General features: G+C 32.3%; 2 protein-coding genes across 3 annotated transcripts; one reads left to right on the forward strand and one right to left on the reverse strand.

Annotated features, from left to right (window-relative positions):
* Positions 1-10,987: 10,987 nt before the first annotated feature.
* LOC102583545 (uncharacterized) lies at positions 10,988-12,674 on the forward strand. The gene has a single exon (XM_006352589.2). It carries the CDS (start codon positions 10,988-10,990, stop codon positions 12,602-12,604), a length of 1,617 nt encoding a protein of 538 aa, XP_006352651.1. The 3' UTR covers positions 12,605-12,674.
* Positions 12,675-14,348: 1,674 nt separating this feature from the next.
* Positions 14,349-21,983, reverse strand: LOC102599398 (polyadenylate-binding protein RBP45-like). 2 transcript variants are annotated; one of them, XM_006352555.2, is made up of 7 exons: positions 21,614-21,983; positions 19,798-20,266; positions 15,644-15,696; positions 15,439-15,569; positions 15,268-15,364; positions 15,002-15,181; positions 14,349-14,764 (listed from the first exon to the last, which is right to left on the reverse strand). In XM_006352555.2, exons 1-7 carry the CDS (start codon positions 21,917-21,919, stop codon positions 14,762-14,764), a joined length of 1,239 nt encoding a protein of 412 aa, XP_006352617.1. In that variant the 5' UTR covers positions 21,920-21,983; the 3' UTR covers positions 14,349-14,761. The 2 variants fall into 2 exon arrangements, with proteins under 2 accessions (XP_006352617.1, XP_006352618.1); XM_006352556.2 differs by having other exon boundaries at positions 14,352-14,764; positions 15,002-15,178.
* Between the last annotated feature and the right edge of the window lie 351 nt (positions 21,984-22,334).

Genomic DNA, 22,334 nt, shown 5'->3' on the forward strand with positions numbered 1-22,334 from the left:
ATATATAGTTAAAATAACTATAATATTGTATACAAACATGCGCATAATATTCTACAAGCTTTCTTATTTTGTTCCAAATAAATTTAATCAGAGTAAAAAAATAATAAAGTAACACTATCAATGTAATTTACATGTTGTAACACACAATCTACTTGATTAATTTGATCAGGTTATTTATTAGATGACATGATAATATAAAACATTTCATAAGCACATAATTTGACGCTCGTGACTGGATTGAGTCACAGAGAAGGATTGACAAGACTTTTAGACTAGCAAGCTTTTGAAGAATAGATGAACATGATACCTTAGACGAATCCTACATCAAAATAAAAGAGAGAATGTGAAGGACTTTATAAGACATGATACAAAGTTTACATGGTACATATGCTTTTGAATTCGAAGATGACCAATTAAGTCCGAGGGACAAATTTGTGAGGTAGTTGGGATATGAACTAAATTGGATAGTGACATGTATGGTATTAGAGTTGGACCTTCTTAGTACAAGTAGAAATCTCAACGAGAACGCTAAGTTTTTAAGAGGCCTTATACGATATATATATCACAAGTTCACATAATATACGTACTATTTAGGCTTGATAACCAACAAACAAATTCATAATATCAGTCGAGCCAACGGAGACAATACATGCCATAAGTTTAGGTCGTGCCACACCACTTATTTGTATTGCTTTTGTGGGCCAATAAAGAAGGTATTCTTAGGGGGAAATGATGTCAACAAACAAAACCCTAATACAAGAAATCTCTTAACCATCTGAAAGGTGAAAGCATAAAATAAACGACTAATTAATGAAAACCATATTTGTCATTATACAATTATTTTCGACCTACATCAACGGCTTTTCCCAAACACTTATATAAATGTATATTTGTCTCCAAAAAGTTGATTCATTCATGAAACATACTCAAATAATTACTTACTCCTTCGAATTCAAATTATTTGTAGTATTTTTCTTTTACACGCTTCTTAAAAATAATTAATTTTGAGGTCTTTTTAAAATTATTTTACCCTCATAATTTATACTCTATTGAAATATTTATAGTATTTAAGAACAACTATTAGTGTTATCTACTACAGATAAAATAAGAAAAAGTAATTAATGTTTTTACTAACTTTTAAAATGGCAAGTAACTCAAAATAATTATTTTTAAAAATTACGACTGATAATTTGAAACTGAGTAAAAGGAAAACAAACAAAGAGTACAATTATGAGTCAAATATGTAAAGACACAATTTTACTTTTAATGTTCTAGTTTCTATTGATGATATTGACTTTTTATTTATTTATTTTATTTTAGACATGTTTTGAAAAAGCCAACAAATTTACCAATTAAAGCCTGCCGACGGACACGAAATTGTTAAATTTTTGGTGTTATGATGTTATTTTCTTGAAAATGCGTGCAAATAATTCTTATTATTAAAAAAAAAACAAGAAGTTATGATGTTATTTAGTGAAAAATGTGTACAAAAAAATCTTAAAATATGTAAAATTGTATGATTTTCTTACTTTAGATCATTTGCAATAGTAATTACCTTGTTGAATAAAAGACAAGTCATTATTGTTGGAAATGAGTGATAGTACGTATGGCCATTTAGGGGAAGACCTAATCATTAGACCTCCCATCATTTTTCCTAGCATTCAAATTCAACATAAATTACTTCTCCATATTACTTTACATGACGTTCTTATTAAATATGAACAAATAAAGATGAATAAACGAAGTAATAATTATTCTTTGAAGTGATATGTATTGAGTTATTAACATAGAAAAATGTAAGTGAAAAGCACAAACATGTACTCTAACATTGTGAACAAATCCAGGATTTAAATTTAAGAATTCTTATACCTATCCGAAATTAATATAAGAAAATAAATGAATTTTCAATATTTATAAATATTTAATAAACTTTTTAATACTAATACATTATTTGAACAAAAGATATTTTGATTTTGATGATAAAAGGAATCCCACATTAATGAGGAATGAGATTTCAAATTCTTTATATGGCCCGAACAATTCTCCTCTTTTAAACCAACTTTTGAAAAATGCATTAGGATCAAAATTTATTTTGACATGCTATTGAAACTAAATTCGATCTGATGTGGATGATCATCAGAGTCCAAAATAATTGTTGGGAATCAACAAGTTTATTTTATTTTTTGAATTTAAAATTATAAACGTAAAATTCTGATTCCACCACGATGGTTGCTTGGAGTACCAATTTTTTTTGGTGTCAACGAATTAGATGAATAGATGATGATGATTGGGCTATCTTCCTTTAATCATATTTTACCCTATACTCTCATTTTCCTCCTATTCTTTCACTAAACTTTTTACAAAGAATCTTCTACATTTTTTATTTTTTATTTTTTTGTGGTATTGTTTCTGTGGAGGAAATCACGTTAAAAAGCAAAGCCTAAAAGAAGGGCATATCAAAAGAAATTCAAACAACTTTTTTCCTAGTTTCTTTCTTAATCAAGGTTTTCTTAAAAAAGAGTGTCATCACACACATCTTTAAAAAATAAATAAATTACATAATGTGTGTGAATAATATAGGGAAAAAAGTTTATATATGTTATTGAACTTTTAGAAATGACTAAGTTATTTATTTTGTTATGCTATCATCTTGATTTAAAAAAAATGGATATTTGTATCACTCTTCACAAATTGCTCAAATAGGATTTTAAAAGCCGTATTGGACTCGTGGCCAACAATTAAACGAGCCACATCACTAACCAGTTCTTTTGTTCTTCAACAAACTGGCTTTAATTTTTAATTTCGACCAATTTAAATCGAAAGTGATTTGAGTTTTAATTTTAAAAATCAATAAAATTTGATTTAATAATTTAATTTTAGGGTAATCAACAATAAAAATAATTGAGGCGGACATAAAATGAAACAAATACCGTTAGTATTAAAGAGGGGCAAACAAATTGATGTGACACTGTAAATCTTCATGGGAATCATAATAAAATGTGTAATGATAAGCATATATAATATAATTAATAGAGAATATTTGTTTTATGTCAACATATGTTTATTGATTATGATGATCGATGGGATGGAGGTTAAAAATACATAGGAGTAATATAAAGCAAAATGATGCTCTAGAAGGTAGGAAATCAATTAAGCTTTTTCTGTTATTGATTTATTAAGACTTTGTTGTTAAAAGTATTAAGAATTTATCATCATCATTAATTATAATGCTAATATTATCATTACTTTCTAGATTAAAAATGCACTTTGCCGACAATTATGAAATCTAATTACCTTGGTGTTACCATTTTTATTTTTACTTTACCTTAGAGTAAAGGATTAAAATTGTTTTCAACTACGTGAAATAAGGTTGATCGGAATTGAAATTAATAGTTTTAATAAATAAATAAATTTAGAATTTGAATTTTCAATATGGAAAGTTAAAAAATACTATCTTCTTAATTATAATGAATTTTATGTAATGCAAATACAAACTAATCAGGATTTCAATAAGAATATCAAACATCGAATAAAAAATAAAAAGAAAAGACAATAGTCAAGAGTTCATGATTCAAATTGTATATTTAAACGATTTGGAATTTCAAACTTCCTGTCCCACTATTGCTTGATTATGTCTTCCTTATTTTTCTGGTAACTTCGTGGTAGGAGATCGAACTCTTTGGCGACGTTTAGATTTCATTAAGTTGTTATAAATAAAAATATGTAAAAAGTTTGTTTATTAAAAAGAAATATATTATTAAATAAAAAATAAAAAATGTATATCTATCAAAAGGCAAACACAAGTAGATTTTCTTCATGGAGTTATCATCATAAATCATAATTGATAGGTACTTTTAATTTGATTTGGGCTAATAATTTAATTTCTCACTTAGAAGTGAACGAAATATCAATATTAGCGATTTAGGGGTGTAAATTAATTTAATTTGAACTTATTTATCTTAACCACATACATATATGGACAATGGGCACAAATGGTATGCTCAAATCTGATGTTAAAAATAAAAACTATGGTAAAAAGAAAAGAAAACATATAAAATATATTATAATAATTTCTATTCGAAAATAATTTTAAAACTTATATATATATATAATGTCGAATATAATTCATAAATTGGATGGCGTCATTCATATTTTTCCAACCAATAAGAACATCCATCACTTTCACTATAATTTATATCTTATCCTTAATTTACTATCACTTTAAACAAAGCTTCCCTTTCCTTCTTTGTTTTGTTTTCCTGTAGAGTTTTGTGTTTTGGCTACCGAACATGATTTTATATATGACGATTGAATATTAGGGTAGAAAGTAACGGGATAGTTGAATACTATTGTTTCTTTATTAACATTGTTAGGTTTACTCTCATACTATATTATTCTTCGAATTTAGTAGTAATTATCAATTATTTTCTTTGCTATCGCTATCATATTATTTGTTGGTTATTGAATCTTTTCTTCCATATGTTCAGCATGACTCCTTCACTAATGAAGATTTACTTTGCGTACTTAATTTTTAATATATTTTATTTGAGCCGAGAGTTGCCTTAGTACAATTTATTTACTTAAGTTGTTAAATGATTTAGTCACACACTTCAATACGGTAGAGCATACTAGAGATTCTAGATATGAGTCTCACTTTCATCATTACCCAAAATGATTTTTCACGTGCTTGACTAATGAAAAAGAATCAAGCTTGCACATGAAGAAGCGTATTAAATAATAATCAAGTACATAAAAGTACAATCAATCTAACCGCTTAAGTTTTTAAATGAATTGGTCACACGCTTCAATACTTGAGTCCATTACTCTAAAAGTTGTTCAAAGTTATAACGGAATACTTCACACATTGAGCAAAGTGTATCAATAATTGAGATTATGTTAAGAGCATAGGGCAAACCAATAATAAAAGCTTAAATATCTGCATTAATTGCTTAATTAAATTATGTTGCTAAGTGCACGTCAATGTTTAATCAGATGTTAACCGATATTTGTTATGTTATGACTTTGATTTGAAATTTAACAATTATTATATTACATACACATGTTATATAAATACTACCTCGTCAAAATGTCAATTCTTAGGGTATGTACCATAATGAAGTAAAACGTTTTTCACCAAAATAAGTACGTACTAGATTTTTACTTATTTTCTATGTTTAATACCTAAGTAAAAAAAAAATAATCTAAAAATAGTTATATAAAAGTGTGCTGAAAAGTGGGGGAGGACACAATCAACGAAAAATATTATTCTCGTGGAATTTGTTTTTCCTTACTTCTAGCTTGTTTGACCAAACAAACTTTTTTTCAGAAGTGCTTATTTTTTCCCAAAAATGATTTTTAAAAAAAACTATTCTTTTTAGCTTATGAAAATTAAAACAACTTCGGTTATTCCTCAAAAACACTTTTCTACCAAAAATTTGACCAAACACCATTTTCTAAAATAAGCAATTTTAGTCTTCCAAAAACTTATCCAAAAATAACTATAAGAAAGATTATAAGAGTAATTAAGTTGAATTAATTATGCTTATGAGGTTTGTTTGACAAAGTCCAATAATTCTTCCAGCCAGTGATAGAGGAAAATTAGGAGGTGAAGTGTATAAGTAGAATATCCATGTTTATACTTCAAATAAATCAATACGAAATAACAAACTCCTTAAGTACAATTATTTGGGATAATTACAACTGTATCATTTTGACTAATTAATTAGAGTAACTTGATTTATATTGATGGAGAAGTTACACAATTGGCCGCTTGGCTGAAAATATTAACATGCCCCTAATCGATATACATACACTATACATTAACATACATAATTGCACACATAAAACGGAATGAACAAAGCAAAAAGTCAAGGTGCATAGCGGTCTTTTCAAGGATAAGGGGTTTGAAAGACAAAAAAAAAACACAATCCATAAAAACCACAAACAAGTAATTTAACTCAATTCTTTTTCTTGTAGGTCGAGCTTCTGCCTTTTCACTTCGTTCCGTATATATTATGTATCTGTTGGCTATTTAGTTTTTATTTATTTTGGATGGGTGGCAAAACTATGTAAAGTCCCAACTATTATCTTTTAATTTGGAGAAGATAAATTTGTCCATTTCTTTGTAAAGGGATAATTGAAGGGTTATGGAAATGGAGAGATTAATTTGTTACTTTTTCTAAGTAATGAAAGTTGTTCCAATTAGAACAAAGGAATACATAGGAGAGTTGCTTTTTTTTCCTAAGAGAAATCACTAATTAATTTGTATTAGAAGAAAAAAGTTTCTTGTAATCATACCTAAAGAAATTTGTGAAGAATTGAGCTGGCAAAGGATATGTAAGAAGGTTGAATTGCATATAAGCAAGGAAAAAAAGTAAAGAAAAAGGATTTCTATTCAAACAATATCTTATGACAAATTATATTTTAAAATTTTACTTATGTATCTCTTGTACTACATTTGTGATGATTGATTATAAATTATAGTATCTCCCTCAATTTGCTTGGGATTGATGATTAATTGTTATTGCTATCATCCTTTTGGGCTGAATTTGTGTATCAAGACTCTCACTAACACTCATCTAGTTCACATTGCCTTTAAATGTATATACATTAGATAATTTAGTTGTGTATATATTTGTATTTTTATGTATAACATCACTACATAAAAATGATCTTTAGCGGCAATTAATTAATAGTAATAGCTCAATTGTCGCTAAACATATATTTTTAGCGGTAATTAACATTCTTTGTATATGTCCCTAAAGCCTTTAGCGACATTGGATCTAATGACACTTAACTAATGCCAGTAAAGACTTTAGCACTCTTTATTAAAGTGTCTATTTATTGCCGCAAAAGTTATTTTTGTTGTAGTGCATGTATAATGGTCGGTTATTCGCATGATGTCCCTATTTTGAGGTGGTCTTTATTATTTAGTCCTCAATTTTTTCTCTTAATTTTTGCTCTTCAACACTTTAAGTAACATGAAGTGGTCGAAAATGCCCCTGACATCGGGAAAAAAATTCTCAAGGCAAAAATATTCCTAAGGCACAAATTATGCCTTGCAAGGAACCCGCAAGGTATAACTTAGTTCCTATAGAATTTATATAGATAGAGGCATAAGTTTAGCTTCAAAATCCTCAAAGTTATGTTGTCTTAAAGACTTTAAAGAGTCAGAACTTGTTCCTAGAGAACTTTTCTTGGACTAAACTCTTGACATACAAAGCAAAAAATCTCTAGACTTATGTCTTGCGAATTAGTTACTACTACACAATTTATGTCGGATTAGGTAAAAGTTCTCTAAGTTTTTACCTGGTGAAATCAAGTCATAGTTAATGGTATTTTAGCCCACAAATTTTCATTAAATGATTAAAAGCATGAACAAAAATTAAGAACCATCCATTTTGAGTGGAAAAAATTATAGACCATCTTGAAAAGGAACAAACCGTATAAAAACTTGATATATAATTGCATGTAGATATACAAATAAACACGAGTCTTCCTTCGTCTGAGTCGAAATTAAAGTAGTATTTAGTATATATATATATATAGATATATATAAACTGTATCTATTTATTTAGATATGAATATCTCTCCCAATAACCATTAAAATAATGAGCTCTCACAATTATACAAAGTTATGCAGAAATATATATACATATACCTCTTTGTATATTTTCATTTATATATGATTATCTCTTTCCATCAACCCTCATAATTATATAGGTTGGTTATACACAAATATATACTATTTGTGTTTTTATGTATATTGATCCTCCTAAAAAATGATAGTTATGAGCTATGAGATTTGTCATTAATTTGTCGCTCAATAACCCGTAGTGTTACCGCCCAACATTACAAAACTTGCTATCTCTAATTAAATATATGCATATATACCCAAAAATATTATTAGTTTAGTTGTATTTTTTCTTACATATTTCTTGTTTTTAATATAGTATTCTTAAACGATATTAAACATTTAATTCACATAATAAATTACTCATATTATTTATAAAATAAAAATTAATTCTAGTTAATAAGATGTTAATCATTTGTTTATAATATACTAACTTTGTTCTAAAATATTTCTAATAAAAAAAAATTCTTTTTTTCTTTTATTTAAATTTTGTATCTTTTTTTTATAATGTTCAATATTGTTTCGTGAAATTAAAATATCAAAATTCAGGCTCTTCGATTGGGATCTCAAATTTTTAAAGACGAAAGCAAACATTTTACTAGCTAGCTTGCCCTCACCTTGAATCACCTCTAGCACCCGACACCATTATACAACTACTCCTATTTGCACGTGTAAGTGGTTCAAGATCCTTGTCCATCCCAAATTAAACTTGATGGGTAAAATGATGGAAATGGTGCTAGCTTTTCAATAGAACCAAAATTATACTCTTCACAGTCTCAATCCCTAATATACAACACGTCCCAATCCCTAGTATACAACACGTTGAAGGTGATGTTAGATTATCGACAAAATCAAGATCCCTACCTAATGTGTGAGATGATGGAAGTAATGATAGCTTTTTCATAGAATTAATATCCCTATTATATCTTTGTGAAACACTTTTCTTTCTTTTTATATGGAAAACACGAAAAGTGGTGTAATGTTTTTGATAATTATTGACAAAAAAATTTCTTTTAATTTAAAAACAGATTTAGTCCGATGAATATTGAAATATTAACTCCACCGAAAACATATGTATTAAACTTTTATTTATAGACTATTCCTCGAATTTTTTATTTTTTTTAATGAATGGGGTTGGGACTTGAATTAGTATCTTTATCTATTTTGGGAGAGGTATATTATGAATTTGAGTTCACAATCCATTATTTATGTTTACATCATGAATTTTTTAACACTAGTTACATGGATATAAAGTAAGAAAATGAATTCTACTTGATAAGAGGTTGGCCATTTATTTGCAATATAGTACCTTGCATGTTGACATTTTATTTATTAATATAAAGATTTGAGTGTTTAATTCAATGTTCTAAAATATTTCTGATAAAAAGTAGATAGTTCTTTTTTTTTTAATTATTATTTATAATTTAACTTTTGTATCTCTTTTTTTTTAAAATAGTCTTCAATATTGTTTCAAATAAAAATAAAATCACAAACTTCAATCACCTTTTGCAATCTCAACAAAAATTATATCTATCGACAAACTACCATTATTAGTTGTTGTGGTTGCTAACTTTTGGAGTTTGTTTCATCAAATAATATAATTTTCACAACTTCATAACATTAAAATACTTTTGAATGTTATACGAATGAAATGTATATATATATATATAGTTATGATATTAATTATTACTTATAAAACAAACCTTCATATATTGAGAAAATAATCTTAATTACTACGTAATTTGATTTAAAGATAACGTCTTAATAAATAGTTATAGTCATATACGACCATTTGGATCTTTTAGAGTAAAAAACAAATCGCCCATTGTTGCATGGTTACAATCCCAACAAAAATGTCGCCTTTATTTCATTTTCCTCTCTCATTATTCGCATGCTAACTCTCCTGAAAAAAAAATATTAACAAAAAAAAGAGTCTAAAAGCCAAAGGAGAAAAGAAATTCCTTCAAGGCAAAAAAAATTAGATCTAGAAAAGAATTTCTATTGCCATCAATTCTTTGGGAGATTTAGAAACAGGTAATTCTCATTTTCTCCATATATATTATCCATGATTTTTTTTATGATTAAAAAAACTTAGGAGCACATGATATCAAACATCATGGATGCAATGAATTGATGGATTAACAATCTTGATTCATAAAAAAACATGACATAGTCTAATGTAAATTGAGTTGTATTAGGAAAGAAATGTGTTTTTGGGATATGAATTTATAACTCTAGCACATAGGTAACATTGGTTGTTTATGGAAGTTATTCATCTTTTATCTTCTATTTTTCAAGATCTAATCAATGTGTTTCTATGTAAATTATCATATGATTGATTTGTTCATTCAATAAATTTTTACCTCTCCCTCGGACCTGACGTTGGAAATGATGTTAACTTTTCGATAGAACCAAGATCCCTATCTGTTAGCTATTCCATGGAACTAATAAGATCCCTACCTAAATCCTCGATGTGTGTGAGATGTTTGGAATGATCGCTTTTTGATAGAACCAAGATCCCTACCTAATCCTCGATGTGTGTGAGATGTATTTTCGATAGAACCTAGATCGCTACCTAATCCTCGAAGTGTGTGAGATGTTTGAAGTGGTATTAGTTTTTCGATAGAAACAAGATCCCTACAGATCCCTCAATCCTCGATGTGTGAGACGATGGAAGTGATTTTAGCTCTTCGATAAAATCAAGAACCCTATTATTTCCATCTCGATGTGCTACACATTGGAAATGAGGTTAGATTTTCGATAGAGCCAATATATGTACCCTATCTCCCTAGACACACCCCACTCCAACCCAAGTCTGGAGAGGCTAGAGATGTGTCAGGAGAGGCTAGAGAGGGTAGAAGTGATGCTAACTTTTCGATAAAATTAAAATTCGTTTCATATCCTCCAGACACTGAAACTGGTGTTAGCTTTTTCATAACTATTCATGAAAAGTAATTATTATTATTTTAATTTTGATTTCGATCATTTTGTGTTTCTAATTAAATATCCTTAATCTTTTACTTTGAAGACGGATTCAAAAGGATCATGATGAATATTGAATTATATTTTTTTTAATTCCAACGCAGTAATTTTATTTTAAGGTTCACCTTTTGCTATTAAATTTGTTTAGTTGAAATCGCCTTTTTGCTTTATTTTTATCTTCCTATGAAAATAAAGATTCTAAGTGTTGTGTATTTCCACTAAAGATGATTTCTGGTTAAGTACAAACTTTTATTAATTTATTTATGTATTCAAGTGAATAGTGATCGATCATTTAAGAAATTAACCCCGCTCGAGTCCTAACAATACAAAGTGCTTGTACAAAACACTCAAAAGTTATATACTTTTTTCAGGATGAATGAGCAAGATAATAATAATCCCTCTGCTCCAACAATCCTTCCAGCAAAGCGAAGGCGTGGACGCCCACGTAAAGATGGAGGTGTTGCTAAGAGAGGGAATTTGCAGTCTCCAGCACCCGAAAGCATCAAGAAAGTTCAACAAAATGCTGTTGAAGTGAACCAAAAAGATGGCATGATTGGCAGTAACAACGGTGTAGGACAGATGGTTTCTGGTGTCGTTGATGGTCGTTTTGATGCAGGGTACTTCATCACCGTGAGGGTTGGTAATAGTAGCACCACGCTCCGTGGATTAGTCTTCCAGCCAGGGAGATTTGCCCCAATTACACCAGCAAATGATGTTGCCCCATCAGCTACAATGTATCACAGGAATCAAGTTGCTAGCCCACTCTTAAACCAGCAGCAGCCAAATGTGGCACCAGGACAACAAGTTTTACCTTCTAACCCAATGTCAAGCGCTCCATTTATACCGAATACTAACCAATTTGCTCCTGTTATGGCACCTAACGAGGGACGATGCAATGTGAGTTCTCCCTCGGGTGAAAAAATCATGCTGCAGCAGCCAAATCAAGATCAAAGAGTCCAAATCCACCAATCCCATCTGACCATTCCGGTGGAAAATCTTAGAATGGTTGAAAAGGATGAAGTGATGCAGGTATATGAAATCTCGAACCAATCAGAAGGGACTAAAATGGTTGCAGAATCCATGTTGGAACCAAAAGGTAGTGACGGAACTAGCAATCAGGTACAAAAAGCTCAAAACCAACTCATGGGCTCAATGTTTCAGTCTGACATTCTTTTTCATGGTAACCTTAACAGCCCAAGTGGTGAAATTCATCATAATCCTGTTGTTTCTAAGTCTCAAGAGGCGTCAGACAACCAACTGATTGAATCTGAATCCAACAATGATAAGCAACCGAATCCTGAGCAGTCATATATGCAAACTTTACTCCAGCCTGGAGAGTTGGTTCACTGTGAAGCGAAGAAACTTGAGATCCATCGATCTCCTCCTGTAAACGCTCAAACTCAACTCTACTCCTCCCAGGGGCTTCCTCCAATGAATGAAGAGATTCAGCTGAAACAATGGACTCATGGTGGACAGGAAAACCCACAGAATCAATTCAATCAAAGTACTCTATTTGCTGAACTTAACTCTGTTTCCCCTGCTGCAGAAACTCAAGTTCAGCCAAGCAATGAACTAAAAAGCACATTTCTTGAACAGAATTATGTTCAGATGACTCAAGCTCTAGAGGTTGGAGCTAATGAGAATCCGAATCCCGAGATCAACCCAGTACTGGTTGCTGGTGAAACTCAAGTTGTGACTACTTCAATGGATTTCATGATGGAAAATCTGAATTATCCAAAGAATGATGAACCACAAAGCATTCATATTGGACCTGAAGTTGACTTATCAAGAAATGTTGAAACAGCAAATGCAACTAAGGAAGCAAGTGATCCTCCTGGTGACAAACTTGTGCTAGGTTCTCAATTATCACCACAGCAACAAGAGGTGGAAATCGATAATTCTGATCATTCAGCAAAACTTGAAACTCAGAACAAAAGTTGTGATGGTGGCAACATCAACCTGGAGATGTTTCACCAAGTCCAACCTTGAAGCTGCTCATGAATAAGAGCAACAATGTTATAGATCTTTAAGTAGCTTGCAGTATAGGACCTTATCTTCATGTTAGACTTTGGTAACTTTTCTTTTTTATTTGCAAGAACTTATCTGGAGTCACTGGACCTTAATCATCCCAACTATGTATGTTTTCCCCATCAGTATGGCAGGTCCCCTTTGTTAGCTATAGAGGCGGAACCAGAATTTGAAGTTCATGAGTTCTAAATTTGTTACCGGATGGAGAAATCTATAGTTTGCTTTAGTTACTAAGTTCGTAATTAAATATTTATACATATAATAGATTCCATGATTATAAATTTACAATATAATTAAGAGAATCAAAGGTGACACCTTAATCAAGAATGATTTGACTTATATACTTTGACAATGTAAAGAATTTTTATATTATTCTTTACAATTGATCTCGCAGATACATGTAATTCAAAAAGAATATGTGGGTGGTGTGTGATACACAACCTTTCATTCCTTTATCAAGGGCTCGATCAATTGATATGTTTTCAAAATACTAAAAATTCAATTTCTTGAATACTTGTAAAGTACTGAATTTGTCAAAATAAACTTACAAAATTCCTTGAATAGTATGGATTTGATTGAATCCAAGTATTGTAAACATTCCCAAAATTTATTTATTACAAGAGTTTGAACCCGAGATCTTGATGAGTTGTAAATTAGGTGCATGCAGTTGACATAGAAAGGAAGACCAACTCAAGATTCCTCTGTTGTAAACAAATACCATAAACCTTTTTGCCTCTTCAAAAAGGCAAAGGTTTGACATTCTGATAGAAGAAGTAGAACAGGTCTGATTAGAATGTCTTCTATAAGTCGAGATTGAAAGGAAAGCACAGAGAACATATACTTGTGGCTCCTCATGACAGGGGTAAGGCTGCGTACTGCATACACACCACCCTTCCCAGACCCCACTTGTGGAAATAAGTCAGGTATGTTGTTGTTGTTGTCATCAAGCTATATATAAATGGAAGTTGTAGATCTGTTTTTGGTTATATTTTTAAGTTTTTTAGCTGCAGTTTTCACCATAATTGTCAGGGAGAATCTGCAGGAGTTTTGTGTTAAATTGTTTTTCCTAATCCTCCTCTTGATTTTCTTGCTTACTTACCCCAAGTCTTTTATTTTCGTCCTTTACAACTGTTTTCTGATTACCTGCATTTCTATGCTTAAAACTACCTTCAAAATTTTGTGGACCTTCATCTTTTCTTGATTTGTAATGCATTTTATTTTGAGAGTTAATTAAGTATTTGGATTTGAAAAGAATACATTTCTATATACGTGATTGGCATTGATGATGGGCTGTGTTTATTTCATTTTATGTTTTTTTGGTTGTTCTGTCTTCACAAGATAAGGGTGGGTAAGGCTGGGTACTCACAACACTCTCCAAATCCCGTTGTTACACATGTTTCGGAAGTTTCTCTTTCGAGAAATGCTTTATCAAAAACAGTCTCTCTACCCTACAAAGGTAGGGGTAGGTAGAACATCCTACCATCCCTAGACCCCACTTGTGAGATTACACTGGGTGTGTTATTTCAAGACACCGTTGAATGTTTGAAAAATCAAGGCTATCATATATCGACCGTTGTCCATCCCTCTCAAAATTGACTCAAACTCCAAGAGCCTTTAACTAGAAGATGACTGCAAATTCGTAATGATGATATCTGAGCACCCATAAGCAGAATAAAACTAACAAGCCATTTGAATTCAAAGATGGTAATAAACCAGACACAAGATCTTATGATTGAAAGAAATGGTAAACAAAACCATATCCAGATAAGAAAATTAGAAAGAAGAGCACCATAATAGATCAAAATCAACATTTTGACAAGCCAAAACTATGGAAAGTATAAAAAGATGCGTCCTTGATCTCTCTGAGGTCTTTAACATCACTAGACCGCATATAACAAAAATGGCCAAGTGCGCAATAGGCCGAGAAAAAAGGAAATAGAAAAGGCAACTACAGAAACAGACAGCTGACCAGAACATAAATGTATCTCCAAGAACTAACCTACAGATAACAAACTACACTACCTCTGCATTCATCTGAAAAATCTATGCGCTCCGATTTTCAACATCAATGTTTTTGCCATGTTAGGAAGCCTCTCACCAATTCCTTTGACCAGCAGATTACTGCAAAATATAAGCCAATTTCTAGTCATGAGGAACAAAATGTGATATATGATGATGAATGAAATTGCTTCTGGGTAACCACTATTTTAAGTTCTACTTCTCAAGCAACTCATTTTATTCGCACAAACTATGACAAAACAAACAAGCTGTACTCCCTCCTAGTAGAATGTGCATAGATTCAATGGCATTCCCTACATAGGCAAACAAAATAAAGAGTTCAAAGGTTTTGGAAAATACCTGAGGCTGCTGCGACATTTGTTGCTGTTGATGTGGAGGTTGCGCATAATTCCCATACCCGGCATAGCCTGCATAGTACATATTTGGGTCCTGAGTAGGTTGTGCATAACCATAGGCGTCATATCCTGGTGTATACCCATAATAACCACCACTCCACTGGTTCGGATCACCCTGAGACTGCTGAAAAGGCGAACATAATATTTAAATCAGACACCTCACGACGATTATAATGCAGTAATCAGAGAACATTTAGGCAAAATAATAACCTGCTTGTTTGAAGGACTACGACCCCATGAAAGGCGGATGGTTTGTCCACCCAACTGAGTTCCACTTAATGCTCGTAAAGCTTCCTCAGCACAGCTTCTGCCATAACAATGCCAGCATGTTAGTTTCCTTATCACTGAATTTGATTAAGTTCAGAAGGCATGCTACTGTACCTATCGGTAAATTGAACAAAACCACAACGTTTGCCTAGTGGTATTTTTACATGAAGCAATTGCCCGTAGTTCCCAAAAACCTGCCTGAGGTGATCATCAGTTACACTGGCATCCAAGTTTCCAACGAAAATCTGCAATTAAAGTTGTTTAATATGAGTACAGTTCGAGAGAAACATTGAATGCTGATATAAAGAAATGTACCGACCGTCGTATTAGTAGGGTCATCCTCATTTTGAGTTCCAGTACTTTGATATGAAGCTACAAATGAAAGAACAAAGGTGAGGGTGGTTAGCAGAGATATATGTTAAAGCAAAGAAAAATGCAGTTGTAAAACAAAAACTAAAAGCAAATGTCCCCATAAAACAGTAAAAGTTCACACAAAAGGTCAGGCGTGTCTAATACTTAGACATGTTTTCATCGTCACCAAACTGGTGGGTACTCAACTCTGCATTCCAGATTAAACACACAAGGTCTGATCGTCCGGAAGAAAAGTAAAATTAACATCTCAACTTCCTTAGGTATATGTTCAATTCTTTTTCTTTTTCTTTTTTGTTTGGGGGGGAGGGTTGGGATGGGGATAGAAGAGAACATGTTTAAAGATGACGATCACTATTGGTAGGGCAATAGAAGTATTGTTCACAATGCAACATTTTAGTAAAAAAAGAGCAGATTAGAAAAACATCTTAGAAAAAGTTGGAAGAATAAAGCACCCTACAAGGTGGATTGACTAGTGGTATGAGATGCTTGCCTATCCCAAAACAAATTAGAAAAGAGAGGGATAATCACATGCAGTAGGTGTGTCCTAAGTGAGGAAGAATATGATGATGTCAATCATATTTTCATCCACTGCAGATTGACTAATTAGCTGTGGAAAATGTTTTTGCTTACACGTGACCTGACGTGGTGCAGGCAAGGAAACCCAGACAACTGTTCTTATGATGAGATGAAAGAAGCCTCAACATCTGAAGCCCCTTTGGTGTACTGTCCCTGCAGCGATATGGAGGACAATTTGTAGGGACAGAAATCAGAGATTTCTTTACTAAAAAAAAGAGACCAGAGATTTTAAAGGGAAACAAGAAAGCATAGTCAGACTAAAGTTCAAATGTATTTCTACAGTAGCTTTTTGGTGTAAAAAGATTGATGTACATGAAACAGAAGGTTTGGTCGATTTCCCTTGTTCACTACGAGCCTATTTAGCCAAGCAGTTTAGAGGCCAAAAGCATTGTTTGGAAATTTGAGGTGTTTGGCCAACAAGTAAAACTACTTTTAAGGATAGGGGTTTTACCGTGTGCGCACCCAAAGGATAGCGGCTACGGGTTTCCCTTGTCATACAAAAAAAAAAGTAAAATTACTTTTTAAGTAGAAAGAAGTAGTTTTTCTTCCTGGGGAGAAGCAAAAGTAGAAAATTATGTTTTTCAAGACAAGAAATATCCCTACCATAAATACATATTTACCAAGTATATCCCTCATTAATCCATTAATTTCTAATTATACATATTTTGTATAGCAACTCATTTTGATTCCAGTAATATATTGGTTTCTAGATATATTATTGTGCTTCCAAACTTACAGAGAAGCGTCTATGGAAGTCTAAAAACAAAAATAGCATATTTGGTAAGAGTACATAGAGGGTGTTTGGATGAACTTTTTTTAAGTGATTTTCATGTTAAAAGCCAAAAGCCAAAAGTAGGTAGCTTTCTACTTTTGACGTTTGGCTTTTTTTTTGGTAATTTTAAAGCCTAAAGTACAGTGCTTTTAAGAACTTTGTATCTTTGTCAAACACCTCTTATAATTAAAAAGTGCTTAAAAACCAAAATCACCTAAAAATAAGTCAATTCAAACACCCTAATAATCTTTTTTATCAACATCAACGATCAAATTTATAAGGTTTCAGGTATAGATCATATTACCATATGATGCACTACATATACACCATGTTTTGATTAGTAGTGCGGTAAATGAGATCTCAATCATACATAACTGATAAAAGTAAAATTACAGTTACTTATTTTTGTGATGAGTTCAGTGTTATCAAAGGCGAAAAGCGCAAAAAAACTCTAAGGTCCGTGGGGCTTTAAGCGCAAAAAATGCGTACGCTTTAATGAAAAAAAGCACAAAGGGAGAAAAAAATACAAATGTATATGTTTAGTCCAAGACTAATAATTATAAACATGAATGACAAATATATGACCAAAGAAGATGAAAAAAGATTATGATATCAATTGTTTAGTGTCACTTCTTCATAAGAGGCTCATTGGCAAGGAAAAGTTTGTCTTAGAACCTTGATGACGACCCACCCTTTGGACCAATCACAGCCTCCTAAACTCGGTGGATAATGGGCCCGCCCCTCTACCCTTCTCCACTTAAATACCAGGCTTCGCTTTGCATGGTGTGGGGCATGAACCTGCGACCTAAGCCACAAATCCTCCACCTTTTGCCACTCGAGCTAGGCCTTGGGGGCGATGTTTCTTAGTATATTTAGATCATCATGTTGATATTATATCAATATTTTTAATATTTTCTTTGATTTATCTATATCTTTATTGATTGAAAATTTTAATATGTACTTTCAAATTTTAATTCAATAAAAGTACAAACTTAATTAAAATCTTTCATAATAAATATTTAAAATAATTTCTCTATAAAATAATCTTAATAGTAGACACTCATTAATACTTGTCTTTTTTCAGAATTTAACACGCAAAAACACTTTTTTGAAAAGATTAGTCAAACACAATCTACTTATCAAAAGCACTTTCAAATGAAGTAGCCAAACACAAATTGGTTCTCACTAAAGTACTTTTTTAAAAAGCTTTTATAGTAATAAGCAGTTTTTAGCCGCTTGGCCAAACAGGCTCTACATGTCAAGCAAGAGAACTGAGTTTTTGCTCTTTTACAACAAAATCCCCAGCACTTGCTTTGTCCGGAGATTAATAAAATGAGACACTTGTCAAAAAAGAAAGACAATATAGAAATGTAACTAGACTATATGGAGTGCTGTAATTTTCTGAACAATGTCATGCCTATGTACCCAATCGGCACAAGTTTTTTTAATCAATGACCCAATCTACACGAGAATACCATATATTATCCGGACTATGATGCTTTTAGCTCTTCAGTATATGTCCATACAACAGAAGACAGAAATCAAAGTCAAGATTTTCATAAGCCATAATACTTTTGAACTATCTTTCTGCCATATTTATGTCAAAACACGGTAAATTCAGGATCTAAAGGCATTATTGAAGTACAATGATTTGCAATCCATTCAAAAAACATTTGCCGGCAATCTAGAGATACTGAAAACATATCCTAACACCACCCTTTATATCTTTATTAAAGCTCTAGATGTCTTGACTACAGAAGTAAAAAAGAGATACAGAAAATTAATAACCAAAACTTATTTAAAGAACTTCAAAAGATTTATTCAAAACAAGGAAAGAAATATTGAGTTATTGCACATCATGTTACAAATTATACACACTTGAATGTCAATCTATTAAAAAACCTAGCGGAAACAAACTATATGATGTATTGTGTTCAAAAGTGAAATGATGGATTATTGACTAGTAATGGAGAGAGGAAACCCCACAACACCGTGAAGGGAGATCTCTAAGACAAATTCATGAGGTAAATGAAGTAGATAAAGGACCAGGATATCTTAAGTTGACAATTGAAACTGACAGAGAGCTTAGGAGGCACACTGAAGATCAAAGTGACACTGGTGGCAATCATATGAAATAAACAAGAATAAAATGTCTGCGTAGTAAAGATAAAGTAATCTGAAGAAACAAGAGCAGAGTAAAGAGAAAAAACTGGAGCTGTTAACATTAACACCGAAAGGACCCGATAGATGAAATTTAGCCACATTGAGATTTACAAGATATTCATTTCAGCTGAAACAAGCTCCAGGCCACTAAATGATAGAGCCTGCCTCCTATTTACCCTGCTTCGAGACAACCGTAGTTTTATGAGATTTAATATTTCAGAGAGAAGTTTTTAGTACTCAAGGAAATGACATCACAAGCTGGTACTTCTCTTCAAAAACTCAAGAGCACAACCTAAGGAAAGCAAAACATAAAAGCACTGCTTGGCCGACTGAGGCCAAAACATATAACTCTGGATCCCCAAAATAAGCCAATAGCACCTTCAAGCTATCTAAATTCAGACCAAAACAGACGCCACAAATAAACCAATAGCATCTGCAGCTATCTAAATTCAAGCCTCATGCTCTTTATGGCAAATAAGCACAAAATCAAAGATTTCGAACTCTAGGAATAACACAAGTATCAAACTGCAAGCTAGATGAAATACATTGTTCTTAACAACTCGAGAACATTACAACATGACTGGATATACCTTGCATCTGACCACCAGCATTCTTCTTGTTAGCTGCAGGACCAATGCGCATGGGCCTAGTGGAGCAAAACTTTCCATTCATCTCAGTCATAGCGTGTAACTGCTCACTCTCATCCCCAAATCTAACAAACCCATAACCCTTTGTGTGCCCGGTTGCCCTATCTGTTACAACCTTAGCACCCTTGATTGAAGGATAATTGGGTCTGAATGTCTCCTGAAGCATGTAATCTGTGACATCAGCTGCCAAGTCTCCAACAAATATTGTATATTCAGGAGTATTATCTGAACGCTTTTCACCCGAACCAAGTGATGCCCAATTGAGCCTAAAATTTTGCTCAATATTAGGCATCAAGGTGCCATTGTATGCTTGTAGATTCCTTTCCGCAGCAGCATGACTATTAAACTCAATAAAGCCATAACCCTCTGATTGTTGAGTTTGCTTGTTGCGGATAACTTTAGCAGAGACCACCTGCATAAAAAGTTAAAGTTAATGTTTTCTCACTCAACCACAAGCAATGGGTAAAGAAGAGGACTGAGTAGTTGCACTAATATGCACACTAGAGCAAACGAAGAATGTAAGAGGGTATTTGGATTGATTTTTAAAAAATAGTTTATAAGCTAAAAGCTAGAAGTTATAAGTTAGTCATACCCAACTTTTAGCTTTTGGCTTATTTTGTGCTTTTTGGGCCTAAAGTAAGTGCTAAAAAGCACTTTTTATCTTTCCCAACACTACAAAAAATGAAATAAGAATTTACAATCCAAGAGCACTTAGAATAAGCCAATCCAAAAACCCTCTAACTCATGCACGTGCTTACAATCATGCACGTACGAGTGTGCATTTCAGACGCGAGATAAACTTGCATCACAAGTTGTATATCTGGATTCTCAAAATCTCAAATTTAGTGGCAAGACATTCACCAAAACAATTGTTGGTAAGATATACCCCTCAATTCCCAGGGGAGTCCACCCATTAATTATAAAATCAAAGATACCAAACCAATGATAGGATTAGTACCATACTAAAAACTTAAAGATCAACAGTTTGTCTCATAACATATATACAGGTACCCCAGAACCAATGGACTTGCCTACTCAGAAAATTAGCAGCAATCAGTTACAAAGAAAAAATATGCACTTCCAAATGGTTGCCACTGAAACCTCAAGAAGATTTTTTAAGAAAATATTTTCCTGCACACAAATTACATGAATAGAGGAAATTGATATAAATATACTATGTTATAGCTCACAATAAGCTCTGCTTAAATTAATATATGGGGAACCCCTCTACACTTGTATTAAAGTTAACTGCTTTTAACCAAAAACATAATACAAGTTACTGCATATATAAACTCCATATTTTAAGTGGTACAGAATCCTGCATATAAAAACCATTGGAGAAGTATTCACTTTCCTCGAATACACATACAAAACACTCTGGAGAAATCAGTCCAAATCATATGAAAACTAAACAATTCTCAAGAAAAATTAAAAAAGATCCAATCTTCCCCCAAACGACTTAGTGTTTCACATTAAATACTAGCAGCCATATCTAGAACATGCAAAAGTCCTTACCATAGCTTTTCAGTTGCTTATATTTTCTGGTATAGTCATTACCTTTATCAAAAAGAAATATTTTCTAATATAGTCTACACTCTACATAAACAACTAAATCAGCCTATGTGCAAAGCATAATTTGAATGTCTTGACAGAATCATTAGAAAACATATAAAAATGTCATTATAAACCGGTCCTTGTACATGTTATTCTCTAATAACGATAAATGGAAAGCAATGTATTTCATGAACTTTAATTATACCTCTCCAGTTTGCGCGAAGCAATTATATAGGTACTGTTCATCCATCCAAAACTGTAGATCTCCAATCCAAAGCGTCCGGACTTCATCAGCACTGGTCGGCTGAGCTGAAGCCGTGTACTGAGATTGTTGTTGCTGCTGCTGCGGTGGGGGTACTCCGCCGCCCTGCTGCGGTGGTGGTTGCTGGTAGTAATAACCGGACTGCGGTGGCAGAACCTGGTACTGCGGCTGCTGAGCCATCCACTGCTGTTGGTACTGTGGTTGCGCCGCCATTGGTGGTGGAACCATTGAACTTGCCGCCGGTTGCATCGTGTTGAAACCCTAGAGGAAAATATGTGGATGATGTGAGAGAGGAGATTGCAAGGAGTTGGGAAGAGATAATTTGTAGCTGATGTTACTACTGTAAAAGGGTACTATGGGCATGTAAAATTTGAAAACCTTCTAAATTTAGAAATACATGAAAATTCTTGTAACAATTACAGCGTTCAAAATTGAACCATAATCGATAATTTGAGCATTATCAGGTTATTGACTTAATGACTTGAGATTGATTTGAAATTTTATAAATAACGGTTATTAATTCGTGAACAGATTGTCTATCTTTAATATTGAATCAATCCATAATTTTTAGTTGTACTCTTCAACGATAGCAAAGATGACATTTGTTGGGTTTAGATAGTGCGATAATAAGTCACTAGTGGAGCACATAAAAGATATTCCTCTT

The sequence above is a fragment of the Solanum tuberosum genome, unplaced genomic scaffold (genome assembly GCF_000226075.1).
Source record: "Solanum tuberosum cultivar DM 1-3 516 R44 unplaced genomic scaffold, SolTub_3.0 scf00149, whole genome shotgun sequence".
Classification (NCBI taxonomy): Eukaryota; Viridiplantae; Streptophyta; class Magnoliopsida; order Solanales; family Solanaceae; genus Solanum; species Solanum tuberosum.